The sequence below is a fragment of the Vanacampus margaritifer genome, chromosome 7 (genome assembly GCF_051991255.1).
Source record: "Vanacampus margaritifer isolate UIUO_Vmar chromosome 7, RoL_Vmar_1.0, whole genome shotgun sequence".
In the NCBI taxonomy this organism is placed as follows: domain Eukaryota; kingdom Metazoa; phylum Chordata; class Actinopteri; order Syngnathiformes; family Syngnathidae; genus Vanacampus; species Vanacampus margaritifer.
This window is the reverse complement of record NC_135438.1, coordinates 6,760,512-6,780,014: the sequence shown is the minus strand read 5'-3', so window position 1 is coordinate 6,780,014 and position 19,503 is coordinate 6,760,512. Positions and strand designations below refer to the sequence as shown.

At 37.2% G+C, this 19,503-nt stretch overlaps 1 protein-coding gene across 3 annotated transcripts in view; it reads left to right on the top strand.

The window, feature by feature from the left end:
* The window catches only part of ncf4 (neutrophil cytosolic factor 4), a 42,948-nt gene that overhangs the window by 15,304 nt on the left and 8,141 nt on the right, over positions 1–19,503 (top strand). Inside the window, exons 8-11 of one of the 3 annotated variants that reach the window (XM_077569869.1) lie at positions 782–933; positions 1,627–1,692; positions 3,593–3,702; positions 17,259–17,314. In XM_077569869.1, the coding sequence (XP_077425995.1) occupies positions 782–933; positions 1,627–1,692; positions 3,593–3,702; positions 17,259–17,299 (369 nt within the window). In that variant the 3' untranslated portion in view covers positions 17,300–17,314. Of the gene's footprint in view, positions 1–781; positions 934–1,626; positions 1,693–3,592; positions 6,172–17,258; positions 17,315–19,503 lie in introns of those variants that run through there. The other 2 variants (XM_077569868.1, XM_077569867.1) reach the window with 2 other exon arrangements.

Below are 19,503 nucleotides of genomic sequence, written 5' to 3'. Positions count from 1 at the left end.
ACATTTAATAAACAGAATGCAGCTGTTGTGTGCAGACAAGCGTGACAGATTTGAAGCAGGGACCGAATTGTAAATCGCAAAGGTGCTTAAAAAAAAATTGGACTCTAGTATTGTTTTAAAATTATTTAACTCGAGTAAATGAAGTCTTCCTTAAGTGGAAAAAAAAATACTCAAGTACTGAGTAACTAGTGAGTACTGAGTGATTTAAAGGTATAGTCCTAAGGATTTGTTTTGGCCTGCCCGGGATGTTTCTGGGTGGAGACTCAACGTTTTCCCGCAAGCTACTATCAGTGGCATATGCAAATTTCACTGTGTGAACGCCCACTCCTGATTGGTGGACTGTTTCGGCTGTTAGGATTTTGGTTCCTCTGTCTTGCCTGCATATGCAAATTTGGCCTTTTAATATTAACAGCGGTTACCTCAATTTTTCACTTTTTAGGAATGTTTAAATGTTACTTAAAACAATGGCCATACAGATAGGACAGGTTTTATGATTTCAACACTATTTTTTTCTATTTCCAATGGGACAATTGTTTCCATTTCCGTTCCATTTGTAGGTCAAGCAGTGTCATGAAACGTGATAATTGGTTTATTCACTTTTGTTTAATTATTTACTTCTACTTTGTTGTGTTTTCCACTCAAATTGCACATATAGTACACACACTAGGGTGCAGTAACAAGGCTTACGTGCTTATTGTCTTACATTGTGCACGAGCTAATTAGTCAGAGGTGCGAATCCTTCACACTTCTCTTTTATTATTTTTATTATTATTTCCCACAGGGTACGATCAACAACCAGACGGGTATTTTTCCACAATCCTTTGTGAAGATCATCAAGCCTCTTCCAGAGAGTGACCCGGAGGGTGAGGGAGAAAGCCACGCCTACAGCTGCCTTCGATGCTACCTGCTGACCCCATCTGGAATCCAAGCCAGGTACATTTACTGTATATCAAATGTGGGTGTATGTATATATGTATATTATTATTGTTATATTAGGGGTGTGCCAAAAAATCGATTCTCATGAGAGTCGCAATTCTCATTTATTAGTACGATTCAGATTCTATTTTAAATGTCCCAAAATCTATTTATTTAAATTATTTTATACTGTCTTCCCTTTGTTTGTGTGTGCCTTTATTGGGAGTGCTGTTCATGTTGTACCCGGTTTGGCCACTGAGGGGCAGTGTGGTTCCACGCAGTCTGATACACTGTTAAGTTGTAGCCACATTAAAGAGTAGAAAGAAAAAGTCACCATCAAGTTATTCCAATAAAAGTGTTTTTTTTTCAGCGTGGAGCCGTTTTTTTGAGTGATAAAAGTGCCGCGAGTAGCGCACTAATTAGCATTAGCGAGTCAGACTGAAGTAGATCATTATGATTCCTTGAACATCTATTAATTGAAGCAAAAATAATTGTCAATCAAATCCTTTTGAATCAAAAATCGTTCTTAATCGAAAATCGATTCTGAATCGAATCGCACACCCAAAAATTGGAATCAAATCGTGAGACATTCAAAGATTCCCACCCCAAATATAGTGTATATATTTATATATATTCTGTATACTCGACTACTTTAAATGACCTAGTTGTTATCATGATGTACTGCTAATGTGTGCGTGTGTGCGCTTGCAGAGACGTGTGCGTTCAAGAGGACCTCAACATCCAGCCAACACATAAGGAGCTGATGTCTCGTATGAGGTAGTCGTCGTTTTCCGTACTTGTTCCTCTTTTCGAAGGCCATTTAGAAATAATGAAGTGTGATTGCCATTAGCGGCGTCATCATGGGGGAAAATTAAGAGAAATGTGATGATTGAGTAAAATGAAGAGCAAAGAGCAAAATGACAGATAATGGAGGATAGGTGTGATGAGGGTTCAAAGGTCACTGTCACATCTCAGCAGTAATCTGTGTCCGTTCATAAAAAATGAGGGGGGTGAAATATATCTCGTTTAGATATTTTTTTCAAAATGGTTCAGTCCTACTTGAATTTAAATGTTTGTATAAATATGTACGACACACACACACATACACACACACACACACACACACACACACACTCTCTCACCTTGAGCTTGTAAATTGGTGCCTGCCAATCAGCGGCGCCCATCAAATGAGCTCCCGAGGGACCCTCTCCACCCCGAAGGCCCTCCGTGCCCTCATCATGCAGCAGCGCGGCAACATGCCCGCACGCAATGTGCTTATTACAGCAGCGTATCTCTGCTCGTTAGCTGCTCCAGCGAATTAACGTGATTAGCCCGAGCTGTTCCCTAATCACTTCATTTCTACTCTCCTCTATTGTGTGTGTGTGTGTGTGTGTCGGGCGATTTTGACTAATGCTGCAATGTTGTCGAGGTTTGAAATGCGTACTTTGTGTTGGTCAGATACGTCTATTATAGTAATCAAGTAGGACATAATACATGAAGGCAGGTGAATAAAATGAGTAGAAATACTTTATTACAATTATGTGATTGTACATAAACGCTTACTGATACAAATTCATACAATATAATGTCAATATAATGCAATATTTACATTTTTGTAGCACCAAAGACACAGTATAAAGCTATAGAAATTTGACTACACTTTAATGTAATTATTAGAATTTAACTGGTTTTCTTATTTAAAAAAAATGTGGCAAATGTGTACTTAAATGTGTACATAACGCTTTCTTTTGTTTGTTTGTACAATCAGCAGTCGTAAACATGAATTTGGATTTGGATTTGAACATCGGCAAATCATTGTTGTGTGTTTTCCTTTCTTTTTTTAAGTTATTCATACACCCATTTTTACTAATAATGAATTAAATTCATTCTATTTACTTGACAGTCACACACACTAAATAATTAATAATAATAATAATAATAATATATACATAGTTTCAAATGTTTCCATTACTGTACAATTAATTGTTTATTATTATTTGTGTGTATTTATTTATCAATTTATATATTCTAAATGACAATAAAATGTTACCTTAGAATGAATTGAAGTTACCATGTGTCGTCACTTTCTATCAGCTAAGATTAGAATCATCTTAATCACTTATTTCAATAGGTTTCAAATGAATGTAATCAATTCATTTAATTCCTTAAATCATCTTTTAAAGTTGTTGCATTTAATTCAATCATTAATCGTAAACAATTATCCTGAATATTTTATTGTTAAATAATATTTAGCATAATTAATATTATTTTATTATTAATGCTTTTTTATTATCAAATGTTAATTCCATGAAGTAAAAAAAAAAATGTAATTATGTTTTTAATGAGTTTAATTCAACAAATATAATTCCTTTATCAGAGCTACTTCAAAAACAAAAATCACTCAATGTTGTGAACAGATGTTTAATTGATACGTTCCTAATCTACTATATTTGCAATAGTGGGTTAAAGTAAAAGAATGTTAAAAAAAAAAAAATTAAAGATCCTTTTTCCACTTCATGAAAAATGGATCTCCTTGCAAAAAATAAAAAGAAGCAGGAAAGTAATGTGTTACTGAGCATCATTAATCCAATGTGAGATCAGTTCATTGTTTTCATCTCCATGGCAACTGCTGCATTGAAGTGTGTGTGCGCGCGCGCGCACGTGTGTGTCTTATCAGGGACGTATTCAAGGTGGATGACATGGCGCTGAACTACCGCGACTACGAGGGCGACCTCATCCGCATGCTGGATGACGAGGACGTGCTGCTGATGATCAAAGAGAGTCGAGGTCAGGCAGCGGGGGCGGGACAGAGGCCTGTCAATCAGTTTCCGTGGGAACTGCTTGTCACCATGGCCTCTGACCTCTCCGTTTACAATGTGGAAGAGTGAAACTGTTTCTTCTTTTTTTTTCTTTTTTTTTCAATTCTTAAATCAGGATGGAAAACCAAACCTTGAAGTCCAGATATTTCACTCATATTTTTGATCGGTTACATTTTGCCCACCATTTTTAAATAGTATGATTAGTGCATACAGTTTAGGCTATTTAACATCAAAGAGTGACAAAGGGTGGCTTCGGCCATCCCAGGCCACCACATAGCTCCGCCCCTGCTTAGTACGTTATGAGCCACAGTGCAGTTAACAGCAAATCCGCACTATAACGACTCTTTTCTTATAGACCCAAACTACTTTGCAAAATATTTCATTTCAGTGATAGCTGATGCTTTACTATTACAACCATTCTGAAATTAATACAGAATTTTTTTTAGACAAATGTTCAATACTAAAAAATATTGTGTGGGAGGTTGTTGAATTTTTTTGAATGAAAGAGTTAAAAATAATTTTGTCTGATGTTTATTACAGTTCTTCAAACTCGGCCACATATTAACTCATTCACTCCCAGCCATTTTCACTGAAGCAACCCCCTTCGCTCCCGGCTGTTTTACTGGATTTTGACTGATTTTGCAAGGCCCACAGAATATTGTTTTCTATTGCTATAAAAAAACATGGAAAGATTAGAGTCTTTTCTTTTATCTGGAAACAAAAGTACATTTCTATCTGTTTCTGTTTTGCAGCAATTAGCATTAGCATATAGCTAAGTTTTATCATTATTCCCAAATGTGTTTAGAACACTGGGGAAAAGAGCCTTTTTGCAACATGGCCCCGGTTGATCTTGTATACTCTGCTGCCACCTGCTGACCGTTTTTGTAATAACTACCATTGCTTCAAGCATTCTTTTCAGTTCAGAGTCTGCATCAAAGCCTTCTGCATGCTCTATCATACAAAAGCATAGAAACGTATAAATACATCTGTGGGAGCATGATATTATTTAAAATAGAATGTATTTATACGTTTTTGGGAGCAAATGAGTTAACAAGCTCGAATTGTGACTGAACTTCTTTTTTTTTTTTTACTCGCTTTGTGCATTTTAATGGGATGGGGTCTTGGGCTGTGCTAATTTTTGGGCAACTTGATCAAGTTTTCACAATAAAAATTTGATTGTGATATATGGACACAAAATTGCTTTTGTATTGTATTTTCAGCCGCAACAAATGTTAATCATTTAGTTAATTGTTCTCAGACTACCTTTAAGAAAAAAAATTAAGAGGAAAGAAAAAATTGACGTTTTGTAGGAAAATTCTAACGATTGAGGCTGAAAATGAAAAAAAAGTTGATCGCCTATGCCATTTAAACAAAACCGTGAAAAATGACGTCTTTTGCGGCCTATTCTGTCAAGTCACAAGACACAATATGATCTGCTTTAATGTATGACCAGCCAAGGTTCAAGTATATTTATTTATTTATTTGTGTGATATGTATGCAAAACAGCCACCTAAAAGGGAAAAAAAAGGTGTAAAAATGCCTGCTTTGACAGGTGGTGTAAAAAGAGCTGCAGCTGAGACTCACACTTTTACAGCAGGAGTATAAATGAACGAAAGATTGAGATTTGTTATGTGTGCACGCAGAAGAGCTGAAACTGCACTGAAATGCGGTGGAATTTATGAAATTTAAAAGATGAGACTTGACAATGGAATGTTGAATCGGTTGAAAAATTTAGGAAGGAGGTGTTAAATAACAGTAAGTAAAATATCTCCACTTGGGAATTTTAGTGTGTAAATAGTTGGATCCGGATGGATAAAATGTGGCAAATAGTTCCCAAGATATCCTGAATGAGCTCAACAGTGTGAGGTTGTAAAAGTTTGAAGGAAAATATAAAGAATTACATTTAGGAGTTTTAACCTGTGGAAAATAGTTACAAAATGTTATGAGTGAGTTGAATATTATGAATTTGGAATGATTTGGTGATTGAAAAGGATGTAAAATGTGGAAATAACTGAATATCAACAGTCACACAATGACTAATTGTTATTCTTCTAAACCAGTGGTTCTCAAATGGGGTACGTGAGATATTAAAATATATTCAAAAGTATATAAAAATATTTCAGAAAAATATAAGTTCATACAAGTCATTTTATATTCAGTAGGGTATTCAATTTCAGTGTCCTAAAAACCCAGCATCTCCCCCATACCAGAATGGTTCGACCCAATTTGTCAAATGCCACCTAGAATCACCTGTCAATCACTTGAAAACTTTATTTAAAATTCAGTTAATTATTTCATTTTGAGAACAGACCTTTACTATGGAGCCCAAAGGAGGACACTAAATTGTATGTGCACAAATATTTATTTATAATTAAATTAATAATTTTTTATTTTTTGTTAGTTTTTTTTTTTTTACTTTTTTTTTTTTACTTTTTTTTTTTTTTTCATTTTACAAAAAAAATCCCACAATGATGGCACAGCACTCGGTCTTAATTTTTTGTTTTTTCCCTATCAGAAATGCTTTGCGCTGGTTAGGGGGTACTTGACTGCAAAAATATTTGACAGGGGGTACGTCACTGGAAAAAGGTTGAGAACCACGGTTCCAAACGATCAATTAGCCGGAAAATGTCCTTAATGTTCTTTCCTATTCAGGCTAGTTTCATTTTGATACAGTCCAAAATTTTTATTTTAGCAACATAATAGCTGAAGTCCCAAAACAAGGTCTCTGGGTGCATGGAGGCGTAAATGGATGCTTTGTCGCGTGTTAATGGTTTTCATTTTTACAGTCACGATGAAGCGGTGTGTGTGTGTGTGTGTGTGTGTGCAGCACACGTGACTGTGCCGTTGTTTACCGTCGCTACGATTAATGCGAAAAGGAGCGTAAATTGCGTCCACGTTTTTTGAAGCGTGAACACATTGCCAAGCCACGCAACGAGAAGAAGAAAGAGTTTGCACGACCCTGCCTCGTCTTCACACACTTGAAATGCACGCAGGGGGAAGTTGGGGAAACGAGCTACTACAAAGATAATTTTTGAGAGATATTTATTTAAAATGATTTTTTTTTTTTTCAATCATTTTGGAAGTTTACAGTCCACCCCTTTTTCCTTTGGTGTACCCCAGGGTTCAGTGCTTGGTCCTCTCTTTTTCACACTTTACATCCTCCCTCACTGCAATGTCATCCACCAATGGGGTCAGAATTTTCACAGTTAAACTGATGACAGGCGGATATTTATTGCCACCAAATCTATCACCACAGCAACATGCGTCATATTGACAAAAGTGCCTCACTGAAATATGATCAAATCCTTCAAATTCGCCTTCAAATGTCCTTAAAATTTTAACCCTATAACGCCAAACGTATCATATTTGATACAAGGCATTTTGAACCCTCTATTTAATGAGTATAATGATTTTTTCCCATTAAAAACCTGACATATACGATCTGACACATGCATTGCACGGATAATCCATTAGAGGGCAGTAACACCCATCTAATGGCTTTTCCAGCAACCTTGCAAGATCACCCCAATTAAGAAAGGAGAGACAACTATACTTATTATTATTAATAGTGAGAAATGTTCTTTCTGATTTTTGAAATTCTAATATGTTTCATATGTCTGCTTATTGTTCTATTTTTGACCGTTATAAATGTACACATTTAAAGCATTGTGAGCAGATGTATCAAAAATGACACAAATCAAAAGTCATACGTGGAAGTTGATTACATTTTTTTTTTATTTTGTTTGTTCAAAAGTACACAAAAAATACTCTTATTTACAAAGAATCAAAATTTTATTTCATATATTTTCATGGTTCAGGCTTTATATGGTTAATTATGTTTCTTTTCTTTTGCTATGTATAGTGACTATGAGTACATTGAAAACTGCTATACTGTATAAATAAACAATATTGTTATTAGCTAAGATAGGAATGTGATCTTTTGGCTCATATATAATGTATAAATGGATAAATGTGCCATATTGTTGCGCAGAAGCCTCTGCCCAAATTTGGTCAATTTTGCTTTTTTTCCCCTCCACATGGGTCTGGTATTTTTTTGTTTTTACAAACAATTGACTGATCTAAAATGTTGAAAATTTATTTCTCTCTTTGACAATGCAAAGTTAATGTCTCAATTAATATACTGTTTATTTTGGCAATTTTTGGAAAGCATGCTAACAGTAAGTTTCGTGCGTTAGCCAAAATGCAACAAATCAGATGCAATGAAGTGATAAAAGCTGGAAATAAACATTAAAATATCAACGCTTTAGCGATTGTTTTCTTATCGTGCTTGTATTAACGTACAATGTATAGCAGTGCAATCAATAGCGAAAATTCGCTAGGAATATGTTTTATAGTTACCAATATTTCATATTAATAGTTACAACAAACCTAAATATACCTCAAAATATGATCACCAAACACTTGAAAATGACTAACAAAAAATATATATATACCAGAAGAAGTAAAATTGTTATGATTGAAAATGTAGCTAACTGTAAGCTTTTAGCATTAGCATTGTGTTTTGTCAGCTTAACAGGTCCAGATGACAAATTAAAAGGATAGTTTATAAATAGTCATTTTCAGAGGTAGCCGCATCAACTGTACATTAGCATTTGTGACACAATGTCACTTTCACGCTTGTCTGTCATCTCTCTTCCCTAATGACCGAATGAGTTTTGCCCTTCCGTCTAATGAGGCTGTTAATGAATGCCACGAGGGCGCAAGTCATGCGTACTTGTGACCTGCCAAGGACGTATTTACCATCAAGCACCTGTGAAACGTTTCTCCAATGCACAAGTAGCTTAGTGGGACAATAATTAGGATGTTGTACACATACAGCCTTTCACATTTAGTGTTTATGGCTTGCGGGTTGAAATGATTCAGATCCAGTGAAATTTGCTTAAACGTTTACAATTTTCAGATGACTCAAAATTCCACCTAACCTAACTATTCAAACTCGCCTCCTTCCCTTTTTGCGCTCTTTCTGTTTAGTGCAATAATTGGTCCAAGGAGGGTATGACTGTACACACGATAAAGTGTAATTTTGCGAGGACACCCACAGGGGCGCTGTTGAGTTAAAAAAAAAAAAAAACTGAGGCTTGATAAACTCAACTCAACACGTGCCTGTATGGATCTCTCCTGTCTTCACATCCTCCTCTTTTCCGCCCCGGCCCTTCTTTAACCTCGCCGCCTTCTCCCTCCCACTTTTCTCTCGCTCTTTTGGCAGCGCTCGCCGAATAAAATTCCGCCCTCGCTCGCCGAGAAGCAGCCTAAACGTGTGCTAACTGCACGCCTTTAAGTGGCGCCGCTGCAGATCGCATTGTCTCCACAAATAGCATTTTGCCCGCATTGAAAATGGACTCTGGTCGCAGAAGAGATTATATTGAGGCATTCTGGGAAAGGTCAATCGCACTGTAAATTTAAATGATGCCGTTTATGACAATAACGTTCAGCCTTTTTCACAAGATGCACTATAAACATTTGCAGCCTTGTGAAGTCAATATTGACCGATGAGAAATCATGCTCATTTATTATTTAGATCATTTACTTAAGAAGGCTTCCGCAAGATACAATGTTAGGGAATTTGTGCTACAACTACAAATTAAAAGGAAATAATAATAATAATAATAATTTTAAAAAACAGGAAATACTAAATTAAAAAATAATTTTAAAAAAAAGATAAAATTAGTCAGAAATCATTTCAATTAAGTCTAATACAGTACAACTTGTTAATATGTAATGTTTGTGTTTTTCTATATATAAATCCCTATGTATGCCTAAATTAGAAAAAAATAAATAATCTAAAATAGAAACAAACAATTTTAAGTTAAAAAAAAAGAATTAGTTAGATTCACACGGTGTCTATGTATGTAACATGAAAATTGACTTAAATTGCCTTAAGACAAACAAACAAGCAATGAAAAATATTGTCATAATGTCAGAATAGTGAAATACATATTTTAAATTTGTACCTTTTTCCATTAATACTTTCCCATATTAGACTTGGAAAGGCAAGGTATCTTAACCTAAAAAACTTAAATATACTAAATACAATTTTAAAATGGAAAATTTAATATTTTTTTCAATAAGTAGCGTTATAGAATCAAATTATACCATCTTCATTCTAAAGCAGTAAGATTTTTAATTTGCCTATAATTTAATCAACTGTATTATCCTAGGCTTGCATAGGTAAATTATGCTTACATTTAAAAGGTTAAATAAAAAAATCCAAAATAAACACTAAAAATTTAATAAATTACAGCATAACTAAAATACATTAAAACAGAGCAATAGTGTCATAAATGACTTTCTGCTATGAACAAATCCTCATTTTAAGCTTGTGCTGTGCTTTTGCGTACTGAACAAAAGGGGGCGCTGTTGAACCACTTTTCACATGCGTTTATAGTTTGACTGTCCAGATTATTTTATATTTAACCATTGACTAAGTAAGGCTTGAAAGTAACAGATCATATAGTTCATGCAATTAACATAACGGTATAGGACTCTGTCTCACTTGACTTCATGAGGAGAATACAGATGTTGGTTGTGAGTTCAAATCAATTAACAAGGGTTTGATAAGCCAAGACAGACGGGTTTTTATTTTTGCTTGGATAAACTACAGTAGGGTTCTAACTGAGATGTCAAGAGCACACACCGACACACGACGACGGCCAATTCTGAAGATGTGGAGGAGGCACAGACCGCCGGCAGTCTGTCGTCTCTTGCTTGGCCTGAGACGTCCGTGTGAGGATACACTTGACTCAGGACTGCGCGTGCGTGTGCGCGTGCGCGTGCGTGTGCGTGTGACTTGTTCTTTTACTCTTTAGTCCAAATCGGCAGTGGCTCCCTTGAACCAAAAGGAGATTCAAAGTCCTAAAAATCAGTTTGTAGGGATTACTGTGAAGTGGACACATACTTTATTGTTTTGTGTGTGTGTGTGTGCTGAGATTAGAGGGACTTCGTTGTGTAGTTGGTAGTGAGGATTTGTATGAAAAGAGCTTAGCGATGAAAGACAGCATAAGTGATTGACGCGTTACACGCAGTGACTTTTCACCGCCGGAGGGATCTGCTTTACGGCTGAAAAGCCAGTTTTTTTGTTTTTTTTTTACATTCTCTTCAAGATTCAAGATAATATGAAAAGATTAAAAAGCATTTTTTTAAAGCAATTTTATTATTATTATTTTAATTAATCCTCCCCCAGCCCTTTTAAACGGGTGACAAGTCGTCAAAACAATCTTTACAGTAAAGCGGGGCGGCCATTTTGTCTTGTACTGTTGCCTGAAAATGACATCAAAGTTGCTCAGTTAACGACCAATCAGGACTCAGCTTGCGAACATCACATGACTGAACTTAGAAAAGAGTTGTGATTGGTCATTACCTGAGCCCTGAGCAACTGTGATGTCATTTTCAGTCGACAGCAAGTAGCAAAATGGCCGCCCCCTTGAGATGGATGAAAACAAGTAGATTCTGCTGCTTAATTCATATTTAACAATTGCTTTATTAATCCAAATATCGTGTGTTGGACTAAATGGGATGCATAAAAGATATTGTATAGATTTTTTTTGACTTGACTTCCCCTTTCAATAACAAAAGAATACTAAAAGAAAATAATAAGTAAAATTTTAAAACAATTACTTTTTAATTCATTCACTCATTGTCAGCTATAGACGTCAAAAATTAATTTGAACTATTTCTATTCCATTCTAACATTTTTTCTACTTTTGTTAACAAGAGTATGAAAACCTAGATTTTTTTTATTGTATTAGAACAGATATAAAATTTGTGATTAAATGTGAATGAAGTCATGCGATTAATTACGATTACAAATTTTAATCGCCCCTAATTTTTAATAATCCTTTTTTTTTTAAATAATAATTTTTAATAATCTTTTTTTTTAAAGAATATTAAAAATTAGGGGCGTCAGGTGATTACAATTTTAAAAAAAAAGATTATTAAAATTATTATTTAAAAAAAAAAAAGATTATTAAAAATTAGGGGCGATTAAAATTTGTAATCGTAATTAATCGCATGACTTTACTAGTTAACTCACGATTAATCACAAATTTTATATCTGTTTTAAATGTACCCCAAAAAATGTTTTCTAGGTTTTCATACTCTTGTTAACAAAAATGGGGAGGGGGGGGATGTTAAACTAATATAAATTGTTCAAATGAATTTTTGACATCTATAGCTGTCAATGGCAGTGAATGAGTTAATGTCTAGTTAGTGAAAAAAGAAAAATATGCATAATGTGTAAAATGCGTGAATTTGACGATTGCACAGTGTAAACATTCAAATGGGCAGAATTACAAACATAAAAATTCTACTGTATAGCTGACAGATTGTGATGCCATTTATTGTTTTTATGCAATCCACTGTTATTAAATCCACCTAACAAATTTTTTTAGGGGGTTTGGTTAGTGGTCAGATACGGGCGTGGTGCGCGTGTGGGAGGAAAGAATAGACTATTGTTATCCAGAGGATACACAGAAGAAGAAAAAAACTGTTAGGAAAAGCCCCTGAGAACACACACACACACACACACACACACACACACGCTATATTGATAAAGCACCCAAAAGTGGGACAAGGCACTCATGAGATGTAGCAATTATCTCCCCGTCATTGTTCCCATCTGCCGAGCGTCTTCGGTCTCCACCCTGACGCGACCTTGACGCCCGTCCGATCCGCGAGCGTGCGCGCCGCGCGCCGCCCCCTCCCGTTCGCGTTCCGCATCCATCATCTTTTTTTGCTTATCGCTCTTCCGTTTTTTGTTCCATCTTTGTCCGTCTTTGTCTTCCCCGGTTGCCTTTCTGGGTCCGCATTCTTTTGCTCGGAACGCGGCGTTGTGAATGTTATCTCGCTCGCCGCTTCCTCCTCGAAGGCCTTCTTGCTGCGTTGGCATCGCAAAGGAATGGAACGCCTTTGAACCTCAGACACTTTGTTTCTTTATTGGTGGCGCGTAATCGGGGCGATGACGGTACGCTGTTCTGCCGCACTTGATGGGCTGCCTTTGATTAGTTGAACAGTACAGTATCTCTTCACCAGTTCGCGCTTTGCTATTCACAAATTAACTCATTCACTGCCATTGACGGCGATAGACGTCAAAAATTCATTTGAACTATAGAAATATGGCTGCATCTTTTTCAGTAATTGAGACAGTAATTTCATAATAATTGATAAAATAAAAAAGTTGTACTGTACTGTAAAAAAAGAGATATTGATATGTGTTGAGGTCGTTTTCCTGCCACTAGATGGCATAATTGCATTTGTTAGACATTGGTGACAGCTCGATCTAATCGTCAACATGAAGTAACTTGTGAAATTCTGCACATTTTTAAAACTAAAATACAACTTGGCCCCAGTTTCTACAAATATATGCATTATTATTCAATTTATTACTGCTAAATTTTGACGTGAACGTGTCCGCTGCGTTGCGACTGGAATTTGCCCAGTACAGGCTTTCCAAAAAGGGGCGGTCATTAACTCATTCACTGCCATTGACGGCGATAGACGTCAAAAATTCACTTGAACTATTTCTATTAGTTTGACATTTTTTCTACTTTTGTTAACAAAAGTAGGGAAACCTATATATTTTTATTGTACATATAGAACAGATAATTTTTTGGGGGATTTTTAATCATCTTTAAGTCGCGTCAGGCGATTACATTTTTTAATTGTAATTAATCGCATGACTTCAATAGTTAACTCACGATTAATCACACATTTTATATCTGTTCTAATAGTACAATTAAAAACAATTATAGGTTTTCATACTCTTAACAAAATTGGGGAAAAAAAATTCTTAGTGGTTTTGTACGTAAAAATAAATTAAAAATCCCGCACAATGTAGATACTGTACATGGCTATATTTCAATAAAACAAAAAAAGAAATAAATCTATATTAATCTAAATTGCTTAATTAACTTTAAACACTACTAGTAACACTTTTAAAGATGCCAGATGTTATTTGAGGTTAGATTAATTGCTCTTTGGCGTCTATTTGAGGAAATGTGCATATCCATGGTCAAAATAAACTAAGATCATGTCATTGCACAAGTCTGCACACCCTCTTATAATTTGGGATATGGTTGTATTCAGAATTAATTTAAATGCGTGTGACATGGAAGTCAGCACACACCTGCCGCCATTTTTAGTGCCTCAGATAAATAAAGTTCAGATGTTCTAGTAGGCTTAACGTGAGCTCGAATGTAATTGGTTGTTGGCTATAAAGAGGGAGACGTGAGAGTTTTTGGTTCGTTTCCTGACCTACATCCTTCAGTGCAGCTGCGCCTGCTCCACATCTTCCTCTTTAACGAGGCGGCAAGCGCACGTTGAGATGCTGGCGGCCATGTTAAAAGGCTTGCACTTTCAAAACATCCTGAGGAGGGAAATAGATACAATTCGTGTCTGTAGTCGCGCCCTCACCCTCGTGTGTAAGCGTAATAAGGAAAGTTCACGGTTCCCCCATCAACACCTTGACAGAAAGATGACGGATGACTGTGAGCGATTGAAAGATAAAGCAAGAATCCCATTCAGTTGGAATTCCACCTGGCATGGGATACTGTAACTAAGGTAGCTCCATGACAAGGTTCAAGGGGACATACGGTGGGTATAAAAAGTCTACACACCCCTGGGGATAAATCATTTCAAAGCTTTTTGTTACCATTATTGTGACCCGTAATCTGTACAACTAAGTCAAATTCAAATTTCTGAGACAGGTGTGTGCTGACTCCCACTTAACATGAGTGAATGAACTCATTTGCTCCCAAAAACGTATAAACACGTTCTATTTTAACTATTGCCATGGTCCCAAAAACATATTTATACGTTTTATTATTTTTTGTATTTTTTTTATGCTAGAGCATACAGAAGGCTTTGATGCAGCCTCTGGCCTGAAGAGGTGGCTTAAAGTATTACAAAAATGGCCAGTAGGTGGCAGCAGAGCATAAGAGGGCCATGTTGCAACAAACTCTTTTTCTGGCTTGTGAATATTGATGAAACTTAGCTATATTCTAATGCCAATTGCTGTAAAATGGAAAAAGATACAAAAATACTTTTTTTCCTGATGAAAGAAGAGACTCTAATCTTTCTTTTGGTAGGTTTTCATATTTTCTAGCAATAGAACACAATATTCTGTGGGCCTTGCAAAATCAGTCAAAATCCAGGTAAACAGCCGGAGCGAAGGGGGTTGCTTCATTGAAAATGGCTGGGAGTGAATAAGTTAATTGTGAACAAAGCCTCGCCCAAGTTATCAGAGGGTGCCCCTCTGCCCCTTATTGACGGGGTAGGAATGAAATTATGTAGCAAACAAACCTGGCATTTCAACAGGGGTGTGTAGACTTTTTATATACTATGCATTTTTTTTGTCGTGGTTTAAAACAGCTCCCAATTGTCTTGAGAAATCATCTGACATCTTTCTTTCTTTAAATGTGCTGCATGCATACATACAGTGTATGTATATATTTTTGTCTATATGTATTTTCACTCCAAATTGCATCACTTCAAGGACGTTCGACTTTAGCTGTTCTGTTATCGCAACTGACCTTCGCAAATCATTCAATTGTCCACCATCGCTGCAGCCCCGTGTCGATGGCGATCTTGCACGCTGAGTTGAAAGCTTTTTCCGAATACCTTCCATCTGCAGTGTGTGTGTGTGTGTGTGTGTGTGTGTGTGTGTGTGTGTGTGTGTGTGTGTTGTCTTTGATGCCGCCCAGCATAGGCCCATGCATGTTTCTTTCCCGCTCTCTGATGCGCCCTGTTTCTCCTTCACTTCTGACATCTGGACGGGTGCGAAACAGCTGCGTGTGCTGCAGTGCCCCTCGGAATTTACACACACGTGGAAACACACACACACACACACACACACACACATTTCCTCACCGAACCCCTCATCCTTGATTTGCTACATCATTCCCACACATCTTGCAGCTTGTTCCGAGAGAAGGGAATGATGCTGTATTGCAGACTTTGGCATGTTCTATACCGTAAATCAATCATGGGCGACTGGTGAAAATAAGAACGTTTAGTGTAGCTGAGCAGTCTTAAGTTGTAATAACAGTTTTCACCACTAGATGGCAGACAGCGTCTCCAACCCCAAAACTGTAACTGGTATCAAAGAAGAGTGAGCAAATTCTGGCTCCTCGCCAGGACCCACATTACACTCTAAAAAGAGAATTGTTGAACCAACTTTTTAAAAAAATCGCTTCAATTGATAACACACGATTGAATTAAGTTAGTCCAAAGTGAATTTAAATTTATTTATGAGGTAACTCATTCAAACTTTATTTTTATTTATTTTTTGATAAATTGTTTGTCCTTCACTCCCAAAAACATATTTGCACGTTTTTATCTTTTTTATGCAATAGCATACAGAAGGCTTCTGACATGAAGAGGTGTCTTAAAGCAATGGCATTTATTACAAAAAACGGCCTGCAGGTGGCAGTAGAGTATAAGAGATCAGCCAGGGCCATGTTGCAACAAGCTCTTTTTGCCAGTGTTTTCACCAGGAATGTGAATATTCATGAAAGTTAGCTATATTCTTACGCTAATTACTAGCCGTTTTTTTGTTGTTGTAATAACTACCATAGCTTTAAGCGGCCTCTTGATGTCAGAAGCTGCATCAAAGTCTTCTGTATGCTCTTGCATAAAAGACGTATAAATACGTTTTTTGGGGAGTGCAGGACAAAGTATATAAAAACGTATTTATACGTTTTTGGATTTGAGTGAGTTAATAATTTGGACTACCTTAATTCAATCGTGTGTTACCAATTGAAGCGATTTTTTTTAAAAAGTTGCTCAGCAATTCAATTTGTAATCTTAAATTGGTTCAACAATTCTCTCTTTAGAGTGTAAGTCAAGAAAATGACATCACTAGAAGATTATGTGTTCATCAAAACACCAATCTCAAAAGTACACAAACAAGAACCGTTGACAGTTCGTTTGAAGTGCATGAGAGTACGGCATTGTGGATAAACTTTACTCCTCTATCGTACTTTGAATGACTCGCTGCTGGACCGAATACTACTAGTCAGTTGATTTGTGTAAAAATGTGCACAAAATACGTTCTTGCACTTAATGGTGATTTTCTGTTTGGCTGTTGTGCGCCATACTTGAATGGGAAAATCAATAGTGTGTTGTTATTTTGTTTGCTTCAAACCCTTTTTTGTTAAAGAGTGGATTTATTAATATTATATATATTAACATATTGTTCTGTGCCTGTCTGGCATACAGATGCACATATTTTCTCTTTATTTAAATAGGCATTATTGTGTGGTCCTATTACCCCCCCCCCCCTCCACTAACGCTTCGGAAAAGTCACAGTATGTGAGGTTGGAACATTCCTCGGGCTGTGATCTTCCTCTCCTCCTCCTCCCGCCATCTTCTTCAGGGCAACCATTCATAATCAAGATCATTTTCAGAAGAAAAGGGGTCTGTTCGGGGACGGAGTGGAGAGGGTGGGGTGGGTTCGAGGGGAGAAAAAGCCTCATATTCTTTCATCTTGGTGTCCTTCTTTCCTTACAGCTGCATTGCGGGGTGATGCAATGCGACGGCCACCTGCGTAAACCCCTCCTCTGGAAACTTCCGCAGAAATCTTTTTAAAGGATTCCCGGGATCCTTAAATCACAAGACTTTTCAATGTCAGCGCTGACGTTGACGTAGCTCGCAGCACTGCACAAGGTGACTTTCTTACACGAACCGGTTTCCCCTTGATGGAGTTGGTGGCAGCAACAGTAATGAACTGTCACGGGCTGATAGAAAGCAGGGAAGGAAAAATAAGCAAAGTGACGAGACAACGAGGCACACTTGGGCAAGACACAAGTAGGTGGAGGGAGCTGATTGGATGACACAAGGAGCAGGGCTGATGAGAAAAGGTGGAAATGAAATCCTTATGAGCAAAACAGACCCCCTCAAAAAAAGTTTGACTTGTTCTTGGAATTTGAGCAAAAAAGCAAGGCATAAATCCACAAACGTAAATAATAAATACAATCAGAAATACGTAATCGTTTTTGTCAATTTTGGGAACAATTTGGGGATTTTTTGTTTTCTGTTCTACAAATTGCATAAATGATTGATCTTTAATGGAGACAAATTATGCAAATGTCATTCTCAGAAGCTAATTATGCTAGCTAATGCTAATCCGTACAGCCGCCAAAACCAAATGCAGCTCTGCTTACCTGTTGGATTTGACATGACCAGTAAGGAATGGTGTTTTTTTGTGCCTCTGCATGATTGTGTTTCAGACCATTGCTTGAAAGTGGCATTGGGTCTTCACCCAGCCTAGTTGCTCATTTCATGGGCGGGGAAACTCAATCTAGGGGTGGTTACTATATTCATCGGTTATAGTCAACCAACCAAAACAATTGATATAAATCCATTATTTTATTATGTTTTTAGAGCAAGTATAACAAAGTCAGATTTGTTTTGTTCTAAAATCCTTCACACACAATAAACTCTGCTATTGACAGCATTAAAGATACCATATCTGCTGTGTGTGTTGGGGTGAATTGACCTTACAGTGGAAGTGTTTGGCATAACATAACTTCTAAATTTTTACCCACAATATCAAGTGTTTTATCCACAGTTAAATGTAATAACTATTCACTTTTCAATTCCTTGGTGCAAAAGTCTGCCTAATGGACTACAGTGTCTGCATCCAGCAGGCCAGCGGTGATTAGACCTGTCTGCTTGCTGATTAATATTCTCCAGAGACGCGCGGTGGGGCGAGGTGAGGGGGGAAAAGATTATGGGATGGACAGATAATGGGAAGATAATGCCCCCATGGATCACGCTGTCAGAAAAAGAACAGAGCAAAGCCGTGGAAAGGAAGGAGAGGTTGACGGTGAGGGAGTGACACAGGTGCGAGGGAGGGCCCCCAAGTAGACACTTTTTAATGGACTGTGGCGTTAACTTCACATTAATAATGTTCTTTTGACACAGGGGACACTTTAACATGGCTCATAAATGCTATGATAATTGATTTAGCTGTGAGGATGGGGAAGTTGTAAAGACAGGATTGAGAAGGTAACAAGTGGAAAAGGTAAATCCAGCTTTAGTGTGACGACCTCATCCCTAAACCGACACATTGTCAGGTTGAGAGAGGGAGACTGGTGAAAGATTGTGGAAGGTGGAGGATGAAAGGGGAAGGATGAGAAGGATGCTCAGAGAGGACTCGATGAAAGAGGAGGAGAGATACAAGATGGAGGAAGATGGCAGAACGAGGGAATGGAAGATAGATTGAGGGGGTTGGCAGCCGGAGGGGACGTTAGGCTTAATCGATGGTGGAGGAGGGGTTAGATTCAGGAAAAAGAATATAGTTACAGATGAGAGAGAGGGAGAGATAGAGGGAGGGAGAGAGAGAGAGAAAGTCATACTAGCTTAGTGCTAGCTGCTAGATAGCACTAAGCTAGCCTGAGTATTGCGAGAGAGAGAGAGAGAGAGAGAGAGAGAGAGATAGTCATACTAGCTTAGTGCTAGCTGCTAGATAGCACAAAGCTAGCCTGAATATTGAGAGAGAGAGAGAGAGAGAGAAAGTCATACTAGCTTAGTGCTAGCTGCTAGATAGCACTAAGCTAGTCTCAGTATAGAGAGACAGAGAGTGAGAGTCATACTATCTTAGTGCTAGCTTCCAGATAGCACTAAGCTAGCCTGAATATTGAGGGAGAGATAGAGAGAGTGTCATACTAGCTTAGTGCTAGCTGCTAGATAGCACTAAGCTAGCCTGAGTATTGCGAGAGAGAGAGAGAGAGAGATAGTCATACTAGCTTAG